The sequence below is a fragment of the Passer montanus genome, unplaced genomic scaffold, assembly GCF_014805655.1.
Source record: "Passer montanus isolate IOZ18808 unplaced genomic scaffold, ASM1480565v1 scaffold33, whole genome shotgun sequence".
NCBI classification, from domain to species: domain Eukaryota; kingdom Metazoa; phylum Chordata; class Aves; order Passeriformes; family Passeridae; genus Passer; species Passer montanus.
In genome coordinates, this window is record NW_024368041.1 from 1979717 (window position 1) to 2003522 (window position 23806).

Genomic DNA, 23806 nt, shown 5'->3' on the forward strand with positions numbered 1-23806 from the left:
AAGGTCTCAACCATGGACATGATACAAGACCTATGGAGAAAGGAAATTACAGCATAAGGGAAATGATGGCTGGAGCCATACCACCCAGGTCTGTTAGCTCACCCAAACAGAAATGCCAGGCTGAGTTGATTTGGTCAGTACTTTGGTTGGGACCTCTGAGGAAACCTCCAAGGTTGCTGAAGGAAGTGGTGGCAGCAACCCTGTAGGTGGTATTCTCTGTTCTTGAGTCACCACTGTGTCAATAACCTGTGATGGGAGCCAGCAGGATTTCCTGGAAGAGCTGTGGGCATGGTGTGAAACCACGGTCCTGAGTATCAGGAATTATTTCATGACCATCACGAACTTCATATGAGGAACAGACCTGGTGACCCTGGGTACCTGATCACATTTCAGTATCAGGCTTTCTTTCATAATTTCTCCAAATTGTTGCAGTATTTTCTCTTTCTTGGGGTAGGAAAATAAAACCAGTAATGTCATGCCAGGATGATGGAGTACTGAAAAATGTTCAAACTCCTTATAAGAGACTTTTACTCAAATCCTGTCATTAATTTGAATGAGATTTGATCACATCTAGAGCCCTAAGTATAGAAGGACTGTGACAAGGCCAATGTGTTTTTGAAGGAGCTCTTCCCTTTTCATGCCTTTCCCATCCGAGCAATGCTGCCATTGCCTTTCAGGCATAACCACCAGCCATTACCCAGAGATGCTGTCAGGCCCCATTGTGCTCCCAGAGCAGCTCCAATCCAGAGTGTTCTCTTCCCCAACCCCACTATGGAGTAGTGACACCATGACATTACATTCTCCCCAGAAACAACAACACAAATCTGATTTATAACTGGTGGTAAAACTTTATTATTCAAGTTTAGATGTAACAGACATCTTTGCTGCCTGAAGATTGTTTGCATAAGAAATACACCAAGAACATGTTTGTGAGTAGAAATGAACATGCACTATGAAAACCAAAAAACAAAACAAAACAAAAAAAAAACCCGAAACAAAACAGAACAAAAAACACATCCATGTGTTGTAAGGACAAAACATTAAGAGCCAGCATTCTAGAGTCAAATCAGGGCTACAAGTTTAATGATGGTTTTTAGCAACATGAAGTCATTCTTTATGAAGCAATTTTTTTTCTTTTTTTTTTTTTTTTCTTTTTCCTGCTGGTGAATTTTCTATAAGCTAAATTTACAATGGCATTTTGAGATGTTTCCTTTTCTCCTGTTCTCTGACACAGAGCTCAGAGGCCAAAATGATAGGAATGGAAAACTGTGGTAGCTGTCACAATGTTTTTACTTTACTAAGTGTAATTTTGCTTTCCTAGTAAAGGAATTTTACTAAGTGTAACAAAGAATCAAATAAAATGGGTATTTATCTGGCTGTCAACTATTTAATTACTGTCTTTTATCCTCTTCAAGTAAATTGGGGTGTGTGTGATTACTATACAAGTAGCATCTCCCCAACTGCCAGCTTTCTAGAGTTGACTGAATGAAATAAAAACTGTGAGGAAGAGGGTAGTGAGGAATCCTATTCTGAGGTGAGAAAATTAAGTAAATCATTTTACTTGGCCCATCTTAACTTCAGAGAAAAGTTTAGAAGGGATTTCTCACTTATCTATCACATTTGGGATATGCTGACAAATTGCTCACTGCTCTTTGCCAAGCATAACTGTCTCCACAGAAGCAGAAGGAAATATATCTACCCTTCTGGCTGCACAGAAGTGACCTTCTAATCTCCTTGGCTTGTCCTGACCAGTATTAGGAATTAGCATGGTAAGTCAGCCAAGAAAAATCAATACAGGAGCAAAAATGAGAATATATTTAGACATACTGGGCAAAAAGCAGATGGTAGACAACATCCTTAGCACATAAAGCAAGTATTTATGACTACAAAACAACAGTGTCCAGTCCAAGGGTGGACTTGAAAGTCTGTCCCTGAACTGAGTACTAATCCACAGTTGCCAAATCAGTTTTTCCCATTGCACAATCACTGTGTTACAGCACTGTATACAATTAGCATCAGTCACTTGTCCTGCTGCCCCTCTAACTGCAAAAATAATCTATTGCTCAGAATGTGTCTCAACCTTTTGAGATGTCTCAATTTTCTCTTTCTTTAAAACTGTCACAATAGACAACAGTGCCTTTTTTAGGCCACACCAAGATATGTGCATCCAGTGTCATTCCCCCTTTCTGCATAGTCCAATAAAAAATAAGGGAGGAGTTTCATCAGCACAGTGGCAATTAGGTGCAACACTTCTTTTGGAAAGCAGTCTAAATTTGGCACCTGAACACCAACTGTGCTCTGGAACATCATCTCCTGCAGCATTGAGGGGGCAGCAGCCATGAAGTGACAAGCTGAGGGGACAATCTGGTTTGCAGATGATGTCACAGGATGGCTCCAGCTATAGAGTTACTGGAAACATTGTGCCTGTTCCACAATCTGATTAGTGACAGGCACCACAAATCCTCTAGTTTTGAAACATCTACTTATTTGGTTGTTCAATTTGAGGTATGTTTTAAGATCTTACACTACCATTCCTTTAGTAAGAGAAGTTTACCACCTTGAAGCCACTGACAAATTGAGAACAAAGACTGATTGTTTGAAAGTTCAATTTTTAGTGCTGTAAGTTGATTGAAACACAGTGGGTGCAGTAATTACTTGTGTGTGCTAACATTAGTTTCCATCTGAAAGTTATTAAATAAGATTATTCTTTTCCAGTGTCAGGATTTTTTTCTTTTTATTAGTACCCATTGTGAGGGGGTCTGGAAGATGGATGGAGTCACCTCTTTTTTGTTAAGAAACTAAACTGTGCTCCCCCTATCCCAATCAAAGAGAACAGGCTACAGCAAAATCCCATTTCTTAAAATGCAGAAATCTTAGAACATCTCAATATGTCATGGCAAGAACAATGAACTTTTTTTTCAAACTTTATTTGCATCATCTAGGTGTGCAATAATAACATTCAAAGCTCTGTCTTGTTCTTTGCACTCATAAGATTTCATTTCTCCTCATCCCCAAACCCTGATATGTGTATTTCCTGTTAATTTGCCTCTGCTTCTGAATTTAGCAAGAAGTGTTATGAAGTTCAGGGTAGTGCTCAAGTCTTACAATGCACATGTCCCTCTAAAATATTTTGCCATGAAGATGCAGCTTCTATCAATGAGGAAGCCAGAGGAACTGGTATGTCTGAAGTGAAGTCAAACCAGTAACTATTGAAAATCGGCAGGCAGCTAGCTTTGAAGCTGATAAAAATCACTGCTTACTGAGTATAACATCTTCCTTGGAAAAGCTGAAAAGGACACACACTGGACCCTGACGTAACGAAACGAGGGCAATCTATTTCAGTCCCCACAGAAAAAAAAAATAGAAACAGAAAATACCCAACAAAAATAAATCCACAAAAACCAAGTCAGAACTTATTATTGGAGAACAATAGTAAAAACATAACCAGACTTTGTCACTGGTATCAAGCTGGAGATTCATCTAAAAAATAGAAGAAGAAGAATGTGGCCCAACATCCTTTGCTAACCTAGAACACTACTGAAGGGTTACAGAACTCAACCACAGCAGATTGAGCGGGATGTTCCATATGCTGCTCACCAGTAAAGAAGCAGTGGGTGGAGCAGGAAGGAATGCAGCCTAATGCTGAACAATAGCCTGTCTGTGCCTAACAAATCAGAGAAACTGTGCAATAATGTTTCACCTCTGTGAAAATATAACACCTAAATACTGCCAAGGTCAGTGAGACCTTTGGTGATCAACTGTGTAAGTGCCTCTCATGCTTGGTGATGTTTGTTGCCAGCTGCTTTAGGCACATTATTTCTCAAAAGACTATCAAAGTGCTGAATATTTAGGCCAGTTCCTTCCTGGTTTTCCTTTTGCCAACCCCTATAAGACATTTCCTATCACCTCTCCTTTTGTTTTCCACCTCCCTGTTTATCTGGTTAAGTATCTTAGTAAGTGCACCAAATACTAGAAGGGAGAGTGGTGAGACTCAGGTAAGTTAAATACAAGAACTTTTTTTTTTTTTTATGATGCTTTAGTTCAATTACATGAAAATCTGAGAAAGGCGGCATGTAAGTGAGATCAGAATAGGACCCTTTACATATAATCTCAAGAGAGGACTTAGTCCAGAGATATTTTTATAGAACATTTTAAAAAATAAAATGCATGAATGGAGAAATAAAAGACAACATAATATCAGAAAGACATTTTAAACTTCATTCGCTGCAACATTCATGAACCAGTTGAGCTACACCTGCCATCCAACCATAAGGAACTAAGACCCTGCACTGCGAAAAAGAAACAAACCCAAACAAAACAAAAAAGCAACTGCGTAATATTGTAAAAATGGAGTGCAATGCTACTACAGAATGCAATAAAATATCAGTGCTGCATCGTCAAACAGCACTTATCAAAATAATTTCTGAAATGTTTCTTCTGAAACACAGACAAAGCAATAAAAAGAGGATATATGTTTATCATTTTAAGCATAACAATGTGAGTTAAGAGCTTAAGAATACAAAAGTACTTGGAATGAATAGTGCTACCCTTTTTTCCTAAGTAGGCATAAAAATATTTTCATTTCCTTCTTGTTTTTCATACCATTAATATCAACAAATTTCATTCATTTCATGTTATCGTTTACAACTTTAATGCACACACACAGAAAAAAAGATACCTACTGCAATAGAAATAGTTGCTTCATTACCTTGTTTGCTACATTTGCAAATGTAAACAGCGAGGCAGAGCCAGAACTGACTCTAATGCATGATGGAATATCTTTGTTGCATACGTACACTGTAGAAAATAATTATTCAATATGTCAGGCACCATTATTTGAAATGTAATACATTAATATTTACTAGAAAAATAAGGTTTTTTTCTATTTGTTCTCCCAACTTCTTTAATGAAATAAGTTAATCTGACAGTGCATCCAGTAGCTTGTAATATCTTCTACATCCCTGTGGCAAAATAATAAACTACTGGTTGGGACACTATAATGAAAATGATTAAAGTCAGTTCTTGTACACCCTTGTAGCAAGCATGGAGGCTCGTCTAACAGCACCTTTAACCAATTATTTAATATTTAGTTATTTAGCCCTATTTCCCTGAGCAGTTATGCTGAGGAGCTTTCCCTTCATGGATAGTTTTTAAAAAGCTTTAAGTATTAAAAAGTACTATGAAGACATTTAATGCTACTTAGCAAAAGCTGGTATAAGTCTACTGAAGGGATTGACTGGTATGTATAGCAATGTTAAGCCTGTGGAGAAGTAACCTTAGACTTTAAGGTTTAGAAATGTAATATATTAAAAATATATTAAAATAAAATACAGCAGGTTACCTTATTCTATGCAAATTAAACCTGGAATGTGGCTTCTGTATTAGAGAATTCACTTGCACAAAATGTTTTTCCTAGATTAAAGTGTGCCAGAAAGAATGTAGTGATAAAATGGTAGCTAAAAATCAGCTGAGTCTGAGAAACACATATATGACATTGCTGCCAAAGCTCTGAGGACAATGTGATCCTAAGGCATGTTGTAGGGCAGAAATTTGCCCAAATTAAAGAAAAGAAAATGACCTTTTAACTCTGTATATTTAACATGTCTAGTTCTTATATACAATGTGCATATGTTCACTACACCCCTGCAGCAGTATATACATATACACATCTTTGCACACTTGCCAGTTATGTCTCTTACACAACAGCAAAGGTATTAATTGTCCAGTAAAATTTTCTCAAGGTTACTCGGCATGATTCACTGCATTCTGGCTAGCTTTGGTGGGCCATGTCCCACTGAATTATCTTCCTCCCCTTCTGGCCACCATCCAACTGTTCTTTTTTCTTGGTAACCCACTCATTTAAAAAAGAAAAAAAAAAAAAGAAAAAAAAAGGGAAAAAAAGGAAAAAACAAAGAATAAAAAGGAAAAAAAAAAGAAAATAACAAGGGATTTAATATTGGATAAGGCATGCTCTCTATATGAAGTGCTTTATAGGTCTTCACAAGACATTACAAGCTATTGAATTCCCATCAAGGAAACCTATTTCTGTTTAATTGTGCTAAGTGCTAAGGTTTACTCTTTAGGTTTTCCATTCTTTTCAGCTTGTGCATTGTTCCTGTGTAGGCCCCTCTGGATGTGAGTTGTGAAGTCATACTTGTCCGTGCAAAGATGCTGGCATATGCTGCACTGGAAAGGTCCACTGTCACCATGGCAACTCATATGCAATGCATACATCACTTCATCCAGAAAGACAATGCCACAGTGCACACACTTGGTAGAAAGTTCATCTTGGGTACTTCTATCAACTTTCTCTGTTTTTACTACATTCAAGGGACCTTCATTTTTTACATTTGGTGGTGCCTTACTCTTTTCCTTGGAGGCACCATTTGCAGTTGGCCCAGGTCTGGAATGCTTTATCGCCAAATCTAGAGGAATGTCATTGTCTGATCCGACAGCTGAAAAATGAGGAGGCAGATTAAAGGTGGGATAAGGCACATAGTTTTGGCAAGGATTTGGTAGGCCAGGCACATGACTCAAGTAGTGTGGATTCCCAGGAACAGACAGCTTATATTTACTCCAGAATCTCAGCCAGTCAGCTTCACTCTGAAAGTCATTGTGTACAAACGGAAGTCCAAAGAGTGGGTACTGGTATTTTTCAATAGGGCTTCCAGGTGGAGAATAGTTTGGGTGTTTCACAGGTCTCATGTATTTTTCTATCGGGCTGCCTCTCTCTGAGCTTCCTTTCCCTTCTGATATCGATGAACTGTTTCCTGGGTCTCCAGTACTTTCCTGAGGACTTTTTATCTGAATGTGCAAAGGTTGCATCCTTTTGTGAATATCCAGAGTTTGGCTGACCAATATTGGCTGCTGAGCAGAATGGCTTTTAGTCAATGAACCTGGGGCCTCATATTTACTGAGGCTGGGAAGCTGAATTTCTCTCTGATGACCTTCAGGTAAATGATCCTCTGACCTCCTCTCTAAGGGGCTTCCATTGACTTGCTCCTCACTGCTACCCCTCTGCTGTTTGTTTAGCTGCTCAGCCTGAAGTGCCTCCGGGTTAAGGCGCTTTCTTGTTCGTCTCCTAATGATCTGTTCACCATTGTTCTGTTTAATGATGTTTAAAGGCCTGGGAGTCTGCATGGAACACACAGAGAATGAACAAAAGGAAAAAAGAAAGACACATTAAACAAATGTGTGAGACCACGCTCATGCAAATTTATCTTTTCTTTTGTGAAGAGCTGTATTACAACAGTGTTACGGGAATGACCAATTTCAATCCAAATGCTGGTTCATAGCCCCTCATGCTGAAAGTAAACGATAAAATGGCTTATTTTATCAACCTGAGTCAACTGTCTTAGACATCCTGTACCTATTTACTTAAAAAGGCATGAAATATCCAAGCTGTCAAGCCATTTATTACCTCTTACTCCTAAAAAATTCTGGGGGAGACATGTTGAAAGTGGGTGCTGAGAGCTGGGGGTGAGGCGGGAGGCGCAAGGCCCTGTGCACTAGTGCTGTTCTGTGCACCGTGCCACCAGAGCTGCTCTCGGGCAGGGGCTTGCACAGCTCCCGCTGGGACAAGAACTTACCTTCATACTCACCCTGCTCTGACATGGACAGAAAACACAAGCACACACAGGGCTTGCTGACACATAGCAAGTGGGCTGCAGGTCCACTGTGTGCTGCGTGGGAAGATGGTGCCCAGAAAGGGACTAAGAAAGATGGAGAAGCCCAGGGAAATTCTGCACCAAAAGGTATCAACTTCTTTAGTATCAACTCCCCCTCCTTCACCCAAACCGCATTGCTTTCTAAGTGTTACTAATGTGCTACTGAGCCATGAGGAAGAAAAGGCATCGGGCAAAAGGGATCTGTAAAGAAATAATCATCACAAAGAGGCAGAGGGAAGAACCAAGTGAGGACTTCCGTTTGCATTTGCTACTGCTCCACAACAGCTCATGTTAAGTGGCCTTCTTCGAGAAGAAGTGAAAATATCTTTGTGTGGAAAACAAAAATGGTACAAGGAAAACAGCAGTTAGGTTTTCTTTAAAGGCTCCCCAAGAAAAAGCAATAGTATCTGAATGACAAATGGTACTGCACCATCAGTATGTTTCGCTACTGGGCAGATGGTAGAGCAACAAAAACTACCTAAAAGTCATTCAGTTTGGTGTGTTGGCAGCTGACACTTTTCTTCACAAAGGCACATAATCCTGTTTTGGATGGAGGCCAGAAAAGTGCCCCCCACCCCAGTATTCTACTCATATGTTTATTTGGAAGTTTTAACATTGTTTTTAAAAGCAGGTTTAATTTTGGCTTACAGTCAATATCCAAAGTAATGTGCACCTTGAATGTAACTAAATTTTTAATATATTCATAACTTCAAGCTAATATGAAAACATCCAGAGCTGGAAGAACACCCATTCTATTATTTGCAGAGATTTAGTCTGTCTTCAGTTGCCATACTCCTCTCCTTTCACTTATTTATTTTCCTACAGTTGACGTACTCTTAATGGTTAACTACATTTTAGAGTGTGCAGCTATTTTTTAAGATTTTACTTTCTGTTAAAATGCTGGATCAGAAGTATATACACACTTTCATTTAGATTTTTAATAAGAGAAATTTAAACTTGGCAGAAAAACAGCACCTGAACCAGCCTCCTCACATAGATCAAAGCTGAGACAAAATCATGTTTAAAAATTACAATATTTTCTATGTAAATTCTATTTAGATAAAGATTACAGTTTGGATAATCAACAGCAAATTAATATGTATAGAGATATACTTTTTATTATAAGGTCTGTATAATTTCCTAGCCTTTTTATGACAATTGTAACTCAGATACTGTGTGAGATCTTACAACATTGTTGTTACTCTTATTAAACACTAAACACTACAGACCATTTTTATATGGCTTCCAGACAACCCTGCAATATTTTGGAAATACTTTTAGTCTTATTTTTCATGCTACCAGTAGGAAGCCTGATTATGGAAATAGTTGAAAGAAACATCTTCCAACCTGAGATTAGGGACCCTCACACACTTACTTGAGGCTCCAGCTATTCAAAGTTCAAAGTTATTTTAGGTTCAACTCAAAATTCTTCAGCTTGCCAATGGCTGTGCTCATCTGATTAAACCAGCCCTTAGATGATTAAAATGTACTCTTTAGTGGTGTAAATCTACTAATTTTCCTTATTTGCAGTAGTGAGATGCAGATAAAAATATCCTGTATTTGGTTACAACCAAGACAAATAGAAAAATTTAAGGTCACTTCTTGATTTTCAGTGGGCCCAAATTTAGAATATACTGAAACATTACCAGAACTTTACTTTCAAAATGGCCTGTGTCAGATCCTTAATTATATGTTAGATGTAATTTATTGGAGATGATCACAAATATTTTTGCCATCTCCATTTCAACTGGCAATCTCACCACTCCAATAATATGAGTAACTGAAAAAATAAAACAAAAAATACAACAAATGCTTCAATAAATTATTGTGATTAGATTTCTCAAATTCCATGGGAAAGTGGAGTCTCCTCTAGACTAATCCTAGAATATGCTGCAATTCTTGACTGAATTAGTCCAAGGATGTTGTCAAGGAATCACCATGGAACAAAACATAGTGTTCTATGACCAAATTCAAGCTATTTAAAAATGAAGGACAGCACCACAATAATAATGGTCAATTTCACAACTCTGGGGAGACAGCAAATGTGAATATCATGTATATGTTTGCAGTAAGATGCATTTTTTCACTAAAACTATTTTAATAATAGACTCTTGTATTATAATTACACTTTTTAAACATCTTTGATTGCACTAAAGTAGAGAAATGTGAAAAATGTGGCAAGTTTAATGTCAATTACCCCTTAGATAGAAGGAACATTTTTGAAAACACACTGAAAAATTCTTCAAGGGTATCATAGAAATAGAAATGCAACTTGTAGCAGAAATCACTACCATCTTAACATTTGTCAGTCACTATCACCTAGTCGTATCTGATAGATCAGAAATTTTTCTTCTTATTAAATGAAAGTGAAAAAGGGACTTTAGACTTGCAATAATGAGGATGGTAGTCCTAGATAGTAACAATCCAATCAAAAGGGATTAAGAAATGTGCAAACTACTGCAGGTTAGTTTTACTCAGCAGTGTAGTACAATTTAGATGAACAGGGGTTTTACAGAAGTAAATTCTATTCACTTGATTTTTTTATAGTTTTGGACATTTCCCTAATAACTGCAACATCCTGAACCCCTTAATTCAAAGCCATGTGTCCAATACATGACACATACTGAAATTTTTCTGAACAGACAGGCAGACAGATAAAAGAAACTTTAATCTTTCTGGTGTCCATCTAAAGAGCATCCATCCCTTTCCATGGGGCTGTCTCAAAAGGTGTCCCAAAGGAGAGATTTGTTGAATCATTTCAGATTCCTACTTATAAAGGAGCTGCTACCATACCACAGCAGACTAAGGCTTAATTAAATTATTTTAATTTGTTGGGTCAAAGTTCAATTGAAGATATTAATGTCAAATGTCTGCTGAATGGCAGCTTATTGCCATACTTAAACTGTGGAGCTTAGAGATAGTGCCAGCTTCTTGCTTTTGAGATGCATGAAATAAACTTTGATATTGTATTTCTAATACATGTTGCTCGAAGTGCACTAGTTCATTCCTACTGGTTCATAAGGATGATCCAATTTGTGCTTGAATTCAAAACTGATTCTTGTAGCTTTTATCTATTCAAAAAGTAATGTTGAAAATCGTAGTAAGATCCAATACTACAGCTGAGAAAAGTACACTTAAAAAAGGGGAAACAGAGTCTGCAAATGGAATTTCTACAAATAACCAGACTCAAATGTGAAATAAAAAAGCCAAACTGTCCTTCTTAAAATCTTTCTGGATGTTCACCACTGATCAATTTCCTTAAATTAGATATTCTATCTACAGTTTGGAGAGATGTCCAGGAAGATGTTACCTGGGGCAAGACCCAGCCAAGATGCTGGCCAAGACCATGCATTAGTTCATCTTCTTAGATATTATTTGATACTACTTAGATATTACTTAGATATTACTGGCCTATGACTGGGCTATTCTGGGCCTTAAAAACAGTGAGTGACCCCAGAATGAGACATATGGCAAACAGAGCCAACCCTTCAGACTGGTGATAGTCATGCTGCTTTTGAAAATTGCAATTTTTATATTGTTCCAGTGTGTGGGCTGGTTTGGCAGGATGTTGCATAAACAGGATTATTGTATGGGCAGTGGACAAGACCATTGAGAAGCTTATATTTCAAATTTAATTTCTGCAAAACATTTTTTTTAAATGCACACTCTTAGTCACCACATTTATTTCTGATTTAGGCTCTAAGCCTGATCTGATACATTGCCCTGGCAAACTCCCAAAGACTACCCCAGTTTCCATTTCTGAATAATAGCAACACTTTTTAATTTCATAGGAATGTTGTAAAAAATAATTAATTAGTCACCTGACTCTCTTATGTGTGCCTATTAAAGACAGCAAGGATAATATTTAACCAGTGGGTCTTAACCTAAAAGATTCCAGGCATTTTGGCACTGATCCAAGGCAACACTTCAGCATGGCTTTCCTGGACCTGGACCAGAGCATTCAACATCTTTCAGGATCAAGTCAAGTGTCAATAAGATGAAAAGCAATATAGACAGACTATGATTATTATTTATTCTCTGACTGATCCCGAGGGATGGTGAATCTTCCCCTCACCGAGTGATGAGTGCCTTCAAGTCAATACCTTCCTTGTCGAGATATTTATCTTCCAGCAGACTTTAAGAACTGTAGAATAAAGAACACAACATCCCACCACCCCATATCTCCAGGAAATTTACTATCAAGAATAAAGGAGGTAAGAGATGTCAAAGTATACAAAAACTGTTTCAAGAGATATTTTAATATAAATGTGATGTCTAGTTTCAAGAATTTGGTTTTTCTGGGACTCCAGAATTTAGAGAGCTTTCATCACAATATGTCATATGTCTTGAAAAGCAATTCCCAGACAAGAAGTAATTTTCCCCTTATCTTGTATCAAAATAATTAAATGCATCACTGGTGATCTCAAACACATCTACTCACAGCATCCCAAGCTGTTTCATAATGAATCACAACTGATCCCAAAGTGACCATTCTGCAAAACCCTGTTAGGAAATTAACTGCAGGCCAGGGAGTGGCAATAATCACACAACCAGGCAAGACCACAGCTGCCCAGCCTAGCTGTGCAGCTCTTTTTCCTGCTGAACAAACCAGTAAGTTCTTCCTACCGAGTGGAGCTTCTGGTAGAGGCCACACGCGTTGCATACATATCCACCATTCGCATTCTTCCGCCAGAGAGAGGTCTTTGTGGTCAGGCAATTGGCACAGAAAACACCCGAGCCTCTACGTCTCTGAAATAGGGAAGAAAAAGGGAAAAAAAACAGGTCAGAGGTGAGTCACATGAGCTGTGGAGTTAGGACAAATCAACACAGGAGTTTTGTCTCTAGACTGGCAACAATGACAGTATAAAACCACACTGCCCATAATGAGGTCAGGTTCAATTGTGCTTAATAGGCACCACTGATTTTCATTATAATTAACCCCAGAGTGATGGATGAGGTGTGTGAAACACCAAAGCCTTTTCAGAATAACAACTTTAACTTTTTGAACTTCAGGTTTTGTGCATTTAATGATGGTTTCTAAACAGCAAATTCTGGAAAAAAAAAACCCTTGGAAGCTGACAGAACATTCTCTAAACTCTCCTGGTTTCACAACAAATTATTTCTTTTTAGCTAGCTTTATTTAAAAGTGTGATTGGTAACAAGAATTCTGAACCGCCACCACCACCACCATCAGACAATTAATTACAGTTTGTACCTGTCTCATACTAATTCCTTTAACAGAGATTATATTTGAATACATGATACTGCATTTTCCACTTATTTTTGAAATCAGTATAAGCTACCATATATTCCTGCAGCTCACTATGGACAAATAAAAGTGCAATATTCTTGAATGAGACCTCTTCTGAACTTCAAATGAAGTCCCAGAAAACACTGTCTCATCAACAGATAGATTTATTTATTTTATTTTAGTCAGGCGAAGAAGGGCACAGTAAAGCTTCCCTAAATACAAATTGATTTTAACCAGACTGAGCTGTGTATTCATCAGCTTTCATAATGATCCAGGAATATTTAAAAGTAGGCATGTTTATGAGTATTGCTCATTAAATTTTTTCTGTGGAGTAATGATTTCATTAAACTTCTCATTTAAACAAAAGTCAGGCTGTGTTTGTGGGCCCAAATACTAATAAGCAGGAAATGGAATTCTTTTGCTGAAAAGAAAATCTGAATTTTAACTCTGTTCCCTTTTTGCAAAGGGAAAAAAATGATCAGTAAGAAACCTTCACCAACTAAGATAAGAATGAGTGAGTACAGGGAAAACAGTCTGGGTGAAAACTAATTTTATTATAAATTAAAAATTACTAACACTATAAGTAAAAATTTCAGAGTTTCATAAAATTTAAGTAATTTATTTAACTTTAGTTCATACTGAAGAAGACTGGTGTTCATGCCAAAAAAATACAATGGTTATAATTGTACTCTGATACATTTCAAATGGAAAGCTTTTTGCAGACATAATTTTGGCTTCAAGACTGGAACACTTTCTTGGCATTGAAAGGGCATTTGATTCATCGGGTGTTTCACAATGTATCACTAAAAAGACCTGGTGAGCAGCCAGTTCCCTATAGGGTAATTTTTCCATCCAGATGCAAGTGCTATCAGAGGCCCTCGTCAGCTAAACTAATTATGATCTTGCATTTGCTGATGCCTGCTCACTCTAACATTCGACATCCTCCATTAATCATCAATACAAGGAAAATGAATGAAACGTAAAGAAACGAGGGCTGGTAAGCTGCACTGCCATAAAAATCTAAAATGAGTGCAATAATTTAACAAGATTGGGGAAATGTTTTTAGTGAGCACAAAGTCAGGCTAACAATTGCCCTTTTAAACCAAGAACACAATTTCATTTGTAGAGCAGGTTGTGGTACTTTAAAGTGATACAATAAAATCAAGATTGTCATCAAGATAATCTCTCTCTCACCCCCGTACATCATCCCCTATTTCGTCTCTTAAATCAGATGCAGTAGTATATGACATTTTTCTCAATGTTGCTAAGGGGAGAACTAAATAGTAGTTGATGTCCTTCAGCAAACATGTAACTAGTTGTGCACATAAGCCCTGGAAACATGCACTCGTCTACAAGTACATTGAAGGTCCCAATTCTTTTGGTGGCTGGATATCCTTGACCAGCTTCACCTGGCTGCTGAAATATTTTCCATCAGAGTACAATAAAAGCCTCACTAGACTATTCCCAATTTGGTCCACTTGGAGGATGAGAAGTTTCCAAGCGGAAATGACTCTATATGGCCAGGATTCAGCTACAACTGCAGAACTGTTCCTTTTCATTCCTACTTCTTGTATGCTGGCTGATGGTTTCTTGGTGTGGTGTATTAACCAAGTGGAGTCTTAATCTGAGTCAGTCTTGCCACCGTTTTATTTCTGTTTGTATTCCATCAGTTTGGGAAATACCCTCTACAAAGTCATGGAAGACTATTAAAATATAGAGAGAGCAGTCTAGTTTGTATGTTGCATTTCTACACACCTGAAGGGGCACAGAAGGTAAAGTTAGACAGAAATTTTCATTAAACGCAATGGAACTAGTATATCTATAAAACATTGACAAAATAAATTCATTTTTTCTCTCTTTTCTAAAGAAAGATCTGATTCAACCTGGATATTAGTTGCAGTGAAATCATACAATGACTACAGCTGACAAAAATCTATGAAATACATAGCAGTAGCTGTTTGCATTGAAATTCTATATCTCTGCTTATTCACTACTTACAAATATTTATCTGTTTAAAATTTCAAGTAGTCCAGCTAAACATCCTTCCCTAAATTTAATGCAAAGTATGTAAATTCCTCTTTTGTGCTGTTCTAAGTTGCACCTTATCTTTCTTTACCTTCTCTTATTTCGGTACTATTTAAGGACCTTACAGGATAATCAACATTGATTATTTCAGTATTAAAGTATTTCAACATAGCTTACATATACTAACAAATGAATAGCTGAAACACCTCTGGAAAAACTTAAATGCTGCTACTTCTTTGAGCATTTTGGTTACAAAACAGCTATTTATAGTGGGGACATGCAGCTTTAGAATGGATTTCCTGCCACAAAACAAGACTGGCAGAACTGGACTGAAGATTCTTGACTAACCATAGAATGGACCTGCCTGTCAAAATACACCTCAGAAATTTTCATGTCTGCAACAAAAAAATTGGAGGGTTTTTTTAAAAGCCTACAATGTAGCAACCCTATTATCTTAAACAAATAAAGTTTCTTAAAAAGATAAACAACAAAAATCTAGGCCTTTACTTCTCATATACTAAGTGTTCTAAGTGATTGCTCAGCAGAAATTATTTGAAGTTTTTTTTGCTAAATATTCATTAGCAATTCTACTGTTAGTGATGGTATTTCTGCAAGGGTCTGGCTCATCACTTGAACTCGTCAATAATGTTGGTAAATATTGCTGCTTTTCTGGGTAGTCTTGAAAAGAAACAGGAACTTATGCTCAAATCTACCAAAGCCTGTGCAGCAGCTATGGCCCACAGCACCCATAAAAACCAGCCATGGGCTCAAGTGTTCTGCTAAGCACCACTACCATTCTCAATAAATATGTTAGAGAACTTTTGCTCTCCTTCTAATGTGATCCTACCACAGTTAATTTATTAAATCAGCATAGTAAATGTAGGTCAACATGACTAGTAATGAGAGAGTCTGAGCCACAGATAAAAAGGTTTCAGTCTGTGATCGATGCCACTAGCACTGTCTGGAGTTATCAATGAAAATGTCATGTACATCCTTGGAAGAATAAGCCAAAAGGGTCTAAATAACTAAAATATGTATCTACTAAGTCAAGCTTTAATCATCTGGGGCCTTATAGCCACCACATTACAATTCCAAATCCTGAAGGGGCCAGTGCAGAGAAAAGCCTGTCTCTATTTCCATTCCAGTTCCGAGGTCTGGGCGTTTAATATCACAGTTGTCTCAAATCACATTAGGCTGAAACTTGGCATATGTTTTTGTCAGCCCAGATGTAATTTTTTTTTTTTTCTTTCTTGGTACTGAAAACTTTATTTAAATCAGTTCAGCTGTTTATAATTTGGAGATTAGCCAAACTGGGGGGTGGGTGGAGAGGAGATTTCAAGTTTTTCAGATAACTTTCTAACAAATCCACAGTCAGAGCAGCTTTGCTCTGGGGAAAATAAAAGTATGCACACATTTTAGTGTAGTAGTAGCAAAGGAACAAGTGGATTATTATTTTTATGTATCTAAGATATGAATATTTGTAATTGTTCACTGAATATGCCTTGCAGACCTCTCTATTGACTGTTTTCCCTCAGTAAGAACCATGATGAAAGCATGTAATTGCATAACAACCCTTGATATGCAGAGTATTTACTCACATTTTTTATGGTTTCATATCTTGACCATTTCAAATTGAACAAGTTCTGAAACTCGATATATACAGCATCAAGCCCGAATGCCTAATTTTTTCTTTTAACTCCTTAGATGATTTTCACTAGTTACCAATACTTCACTGAAATGAGGCAATTATTAGTAGTCCTCTCTGCTATGAAATAAATCAGCAGAGAATATGATAACAAGCGATTCACTCAGGTGTCTTGCCAGGCCTTTCTTCCTGAAAACTGCTTTCGATTTTAAAGGATTGACTCTGCAGTTCACATGATTCCAAACTTTGTAGCCATGCAGAAGAATACTTATACTCCACATTACACAAAAATATTTCATAATGTACTGAATTTTCAGGGTATTTTTTAGTGGAAGTGCATGAAGCAAAATATATCCTGTAAGAGCACAGCCAAAAACACTGCTCAGGAACTGTGACTTTTTAGGTAGCTAGACTAAGCAATGGTGCCTGACACTCTGCTAGTGCCAAATACATCCTGTTTTCAAAATTTCTGCCAGAAGATGCTTTTAGAAACTCAAATAGGCTCCACAAGCAGCAGCCAAGGATTTTTCTTACATCACCCTCTTTGTTTTGGACACAACAAAGCTTGTCTTATTGCTGATTACTTTCACTTCCACAACACAGAACGATGATATGATGAGGACTGAGTGGATTTTTTACCATCTCTGGCCTCCCTAATGTGCCAGAAACAGATCACACTCTTAATCATGGCTCCAGAACATGACGTGCAGTGAAATCATAAGTGTTGCCCTGGAATAAGCATGTGCCTGACCTATTTCCAACGATGAAGTCGGGGAGTACAACCATATATGCCTCACTGAAAAAAGGCAAACACCGGCTCTGGATGCTCTCCTGCAACACGGGGGGTCCAAAAGGAGAGCTCCAGAAAACCTGCACGCGTGCTCAGTGCGAGCCAGGTGACCTGCTGTGGAGAGCAACAATTGTAAGCAGCTGGTCTCACTGGGCTGCTACCACACAGTGCAGAAAAACAGTATAGTGCACTCGTGATTGCATCTATCTTTGTTGTGTTTGCACTGCTGTAATTCTGAAAGAGTTTCTTGTTCCACACCTGCTAAGTCATTCCTACTTTGTTCTCTTTATATAAGCAGGTATTTGATTATCTTGAGTTTTGGTGAGACTTAGATTAAAGTTTAAAACCTGGGCAGAAGGACAGCATCTGGATGTTGGAGTAAGCACTACTTTCTTCTGATTAGGATGGGAAAGGTATCCTTCAAACCTCATTTCTTTTAGTTGCAAAGGCACTCAGACCTTTCTGAATATTTTTTAATCAAAACTGCTTTCTTTCTCTACTGTGAAAACAGACACAACTATGTTTCTGTGAAGTTTCACATTTTAAAAATTAGTTTCTTTTGCTGTAACTATGTCTAAATTAAAAAGAAACTCATTGAGGTTTCCTTCCCTTTATAACCTCAACAATTTTTAGGAATACACCAGACACTGCAATTTTTTGTCCCAGAAATGAAAAACTGAAACATAAAAAGCAGAGTAATAAAGTAAAAGTTGTTTTCAACCTTAAGTATGAGTTAACAGATGCCTCTAAGTCAATTTAATGTGCCAAAATCAAACTCTTTATCTAAGACAATTTCAAGAACAATTGCATTAAACAGCTGTATTTGAAAGAGACATAAGAAAGACATTAGGAACGACAAGGTAAAAAGAAAGTAAAAATGCCAAAAAAGTAAAGTCAAAATTACATACTTAATTCATACAGAAAGTTTAGTGGAATTTTAATGCTGTATCGTGACAGCATCTTTTTTATGATATATGCTGTATCATAAACTTTTAATGAGAGGATTCAAGGGGGTTTTAGAGACAAAAAAACCCCAGACAGTAAATTAAACATTACTGCTAGTGCAGCCTTTCAGAATCCTACCCCTGATCCCTTAGGGAGAGTAAATATTTAAATGTTCATGTAAACTGCAATTATTTTTTTAACAGCAAACAAAAATGAAGATGACTATTTTTTGTCCCAGCATTTGAAGCTGTATTTTGTAAAGCTACCTTAGAGACAGCAGCATTCATTACTCAAAAAAACCCCCAAATACCAGACAGCAAACTACAGTCTTTTTGTGTTGTATCAAGCAAGAATAGTTAAGATACTAGTTTAGGATGATTTGTACCAAAATAAAACAATGAGTGATCAAAATAAATTACTAAATTAAGAAAAACAGACCTATGAAAAGAAGCCAGTAAATCACTTGCTGCAACTCTTTACCGCCGTCACCTCCTCCCTCAAGTCACAGCTGACCCAACCCTTGCCACTGTGCAGGAAGGGACCTGGCTTTGGACACCACCTTGAGCCAGAGCCCGAGCTCCGCAGGCAGGAATTTACCACGCTTTCATCTTCTGTTAATTGCCATATGCAGCTACAGGATCGCTTAAATAATCACAATACACCTTACAATGACTTACTAATTTTTCATTCACTTAAGCATTTATCAGTGAAAATCAAGGTAGTTCAAATCATATCTCCTTGTCAATCCAAACAGTTACAAAAGCAATTTCATAGTTTCCCCCTCAAGATCTGCAGTGCAGAAACATGAAATAATAAAACTTTTTCTGCTGGCAAGATTTTTTTGTCACAGTTAGTGGCAGTCAATTTGTAAACACAGTGTGTGTTAAAAATGCATGCGAACTTCCGACAGGCCAAATACATACACAAAGACTAAATAGATACACTTTTTTTAAATGTGTATTATTGTTTATATATTTATAGCACTTATTTATGATATGAGGCATTTGTAATGAACAATAAGAAATATTTTCTGATTAGCTATATGTTAGCCTGGTTTTCAAAGAGCTAAATATTTATTTAATCATTTTACACAAAGTCTGATTTTTTATAAAGCAGTTGCCTTCAAATATCTTTAACTGGACATAATGTATTTTTATGGTCTTAGCCTACAATTTGCACTAGGTGACCGCCATTAAATCTCTTCTAGTGCCTCAAAGCAGGCAGCACACTATGGTATAGGCTCACTTCTGCTCTATTTTGCCAGTGAATATCAGCAGCATGAAAAAGATTTCCATGGAGGCAACCCAAAATTTTATTTTTATGGTTTTATTAAGACCAATAGCAAACAGCAAAAAGCAACCTGAAAACCTGCATTTCCCGCACAAGAATGATGTCACTTTGCAGCAACTGAAACCTATTCAAGAGGAATAGAAATTCTGCCTCCAATAATTCACCGAGTCAATTACACAGGAAAGTACTGTAATGGGCTGTCCCCCGTCAAACAGCTCACGTACACCACTTCCTTCTCAATTACCAACTTGTCTGCATTGCCATCTGTAAAAACGAACGCATACCTTGTGCTGCCAGTTTCTGCTCTTGCACTTCCATTAGTGGAACTGGCTGCAGCTGCTCAAGAAGAAAGCCCTGATTGTCTTTGTTTTCCCTCCATGTAGGCACCATTTTTCTCCTTTCCTTCTCTACATCGGCTCAAGGTAACGCATTATCTTTGTTGAGGTGTGCTCACCACTCTTCAAACTAAAGTCTGCCTAAATTTGAGTCCTGTTATCTTTTCACAGTTTATCTAACACAGTAAAAAGATGCCGGCAGCATCTCTCAGCATCTTCACCGGAATTATGGAGTTAGTCTTCCAACAGGTTTTATCAATCCTTTTTAAGTACTGCTGTAAAAATTCCCAAGTTGGTGAATAAACAACTTCACACTTTTCTAAATCAGTTTGACCACTCAGGCAATTTTAAAACAGTATTTATGTGCAACATTCAAATATAAGATTAAAAAAGAAGTCTAATTTAGGAATAATAGTAATATTATCTGCAAAAAAATTGTTAAGTAGACATATTAGTGTACCTAAGCAGGACAGAAGGAGACTGGTTTGGGAACTGTGATCCTGGCCCCAGAACCTTTCTCTGCTTGCACTTTGCTGCAACAGATTCTTGCAGCAGCTCGGATGCTGAACGGCTGCTTGAAACCTCAGTGCCTGCACAGAGCGACCACTGCTCCTTCCCAAACACCATGTGCTTCCAAACAAACTCAGCTTTTCTTAGAGAACAAAACTAAGTCGTTATAAGTCTCTTGCATTTTAGTTTCAAATTAGAAACATAACATAAAATGGTCTAAAATGTACAAAATCAGGCTGCTCTTCTGATCAGAAATTGGTGAAAAGTAGTATCCTCAGAACTAAGCATGTTGAAAGTGACATCGAGAAAAGTATGAAATGCCTCAGACTCTTTTACTTCTTGGCACAAAGCAAAATTACCAAACCTTTGCTGTCTCAAATGGGGAATCTAAATCAACAGTCAGACTTTGCTATAAACTAACTGACTTTCTGAGATAAAGAGTCATTTATGATGGTGCCTAAGCATGGAATTAGGTGCCTACATTTAGTCATCAATACCAGAGGATTTATGTTCAAGAAGGCACTCCATGTACCCCTTCTTTCATGAAGTAATCTTACTCATTAAATGAACAGACAAAACTGGAGCAGAGCTCTGTCCGTATTTCCTTTAACACCCCGGCTCTGCCATGGCAGAAGCAGCAGACTGCTTTTGCAGATCTCAGCTACGAGCCAGTATGTAACTCTACATGTGATAGTAATTGAGGGTCCCAATCCCACAAGTGCTCTGCTGCAAGAGTGAGCACAAAGCTGCTGGAGTTCTCAGCTTCTGGCATCTGTTCCCACTTCCACAGAAATCAGATGGGCAAAATTAAGTTTTGAGGGAAAAAAAAATCACAGACATTTAAAAAACATTCCCTGACCTTATTAAAGCCCACGTGATCTCTATTTATACAGAAAATAGCTCAGAAAGCCAGCATCTGAGAAGAGGAACTCTCATTTGTAGATTTTGGCTGAGGGCTGCCAAAATCAGCAGGGGAAAGGCTCCTCAGGGGTAAAAATTTCAAAAGCCATTAAGAGCCTTAGAAGCCTCAGTCCCACTGACTTTTGATCACATACATCCTTCCAAATTTGCACCCCAAATCTGGAAACTACACTGTAAGAATAACTTAATTCAAAGTTACAAAATTAGGATCTGAAGTTTTCATAGAAGTCTTCAAGACTCAGAGAGGAAATGTCAATTAGGTGTCTACTCCTTGGTGAAAATCAGTGAGGTAAATTTACCTGTTACTTGTACTTTAAAAAAATTTCCCTTAGGACTATTAATTTTATTTAAAGAAAAAATGTAATGAGAAAATGTTTCACATGGGCAGCTATAGCTCACATACCTATACTTTTTCAGGAACTGCAATAACTATAATTTGAGTCTCATGCAGTCCCCGTGAGAAAGCTGTTCCTAGTGTAGGATACAAAGCAGACTATGTCCACCTTTTATTTTCAATACACTTAGGACTGCAGTCTTATTGCAGATCTTATTACGTGCTGTTGCTAGAATGATTTCCATTCAGAAAAATCTACATTTGCCAACCCATACCCCACAATTACCATAGTTATTTCCTATTGTGAGCTTAGGGAGAAACTGTGGTATCCCAGACACCACGGTGTGGTAAATATTGAAAATTAGTGGCCTTTTTATAATGGACATTTTCATCTAATCCAATCCATTCCAAACACTTCCAGATAAAAAGACAATGTGCAAGAGTCTGTGTCTAAGTGGTTAGTTCTAATATAATCATCTTATTCCATCCTGTGATCACAGTTTCAGCAGAAACACTTGATGGCTTCCTTTCTGATAGCTTTAGGAAGTAAGAATGGAATAGAGCTGTGATCAACTCCAACACCTACCTAAGGAAGTAACTCCTGATAGAGAAAAGAGGAGGGGAAAAAAACCCCAATACCACCTCTGTATTTTTTAAAAGCTAAGCCATCTCAAATTGCCTAGAGCCTCCCAGGTTGCCCTGGACAAAGCACTGCCAGCAGGTTGAGGGAGGTGATCCTTCATTCTGCTCAGCCCTGGTGAGGTCACACCTGGAACACTGTGCTCAGTTCTGGGCTCCCCAGTACAAGAAATACCTGTATGTGTCAGAGAGAGTCCAGTCAAGTGCCACAAAGATGATTAAGGGACGCAGTTTTCTATCGTACATGGAGAGCCTGAGAGCTGTGACTGTGCAACCTAAAGGAGAAGGCACAGGGGATCTTATCAGGATGTACATGATGGGGGAAGGAAAAGACAGAGCCATGATCTTCTCAGTGGTGCTCTGTGAGAGGACAAGTGGCAAAGGCACAAACTGAAATACAGGAAATTTCATGTGAACATAATGGAAAATCTTTGTTACTGTGAGGGTTGTTGAACACAAGAGCAGGTTGTCCTGAGAGGCTGTGGAGTGTCTGTCCTTGGAGAAATTCTAACTGACAGGACACAGAGCTTAGCACCATGTGCTGGCTGATCTTCCTCTGGGCAGTGGGGTTGGATTAGATTTACCTCCAGAGCTGCCTCCCAGCCTCAACTATTCTGTGAAGCTTTCTTCAGTGAGAGAGTGTAGATTGCTTAGATTAGAACTCTTCTGTTCTAATAATTTCTGTCCATTTTAGCCTTAACTGCTATTCATTTGCATTGCAACAGAAAGTATTTTAAATTTCAAGGCTATTAAAGTATTAATTACAATAGACCAGACAACATTTTATAGATTACAAACTGTACAGCTATTAAAAATGGAGAAATCTACTTTCAAATTCCACTGTAAATAATTTCATAATGTGTACAATGGACATTGTAAAGTATCTAAAGTAGTTTTTACAAAACTATTTCACTGCTTATTCTTTCCTATCAAGATCCTAATGCCTACTTGTAAAGGAGACTCAACATACAGTGTTATATAGCTTTCTTTAAAAATACCATTAAGATGAGAAGAAGAGAACAACTGTTCTACATTTTAGAGACATTTCTCCTTAAATAGTGTTTATGTACTGCAAGCATCTCTTCCATAAACAAACCAGGTCTTTGGAACAAGTGAACACAATCTCTGAAGAATCTTTACCAGCTTCTATTTCTGGTACATGATGCATTGTGAATTTTAGGCCAACATGGGCATATGGTATCCTAGTTTGATAGGAAACATTTCATGGAATTCAAGACAGAGCCACAGCACAATGACTGGAGACCTTAAAATCTGTGATACAACACTGAGTTTAAAAAAAAAAAAAGAAGAAAGAAAAAAAACAGAAAAACAAGTGTTTTCTGATACAATACTAGAGGAGGTAGAGACATGTAAAAGCACAAGAAATAAGTAAAGTTACATAAGGTATACTCTGAATCCCATTAACCAAGCTTAACCTCATTAACCAAACTGCC

General features: G+C 37.6%; 1 protein-coding gene across 2 annotated transcripts in view; it reads right to left on the reverse strand.

Moving 5' to 3' along the window:
* Positions 1-1122: 1122 nt before the first annotated feature.
* TRPS1 (transcriptional repressor GATA binding 1) overlaps positions 1123-23806 on the reverse strand; it is a 212614-nt gene continuing 189930 nt past the window's right edge. For both annotated transcript variants that reach the window (XM_039715432.1, XM_039715431.1), the window contains 2 exons: positions 12294-12416; positions 1123-7134 (listed from right to left, as the gene is read on the reverse strand). In XM_039715432.1, coding sequence (XP_039571366.1) covers positions 6073-7134; positions 12294-12416 — 1185 coding nt within the window. In that variant the 3' untranslated portion in view covers positions 1123-6072. The remainder of the gene's footprint in view (positions 7135-12293; positions 12417-23806) is intronic.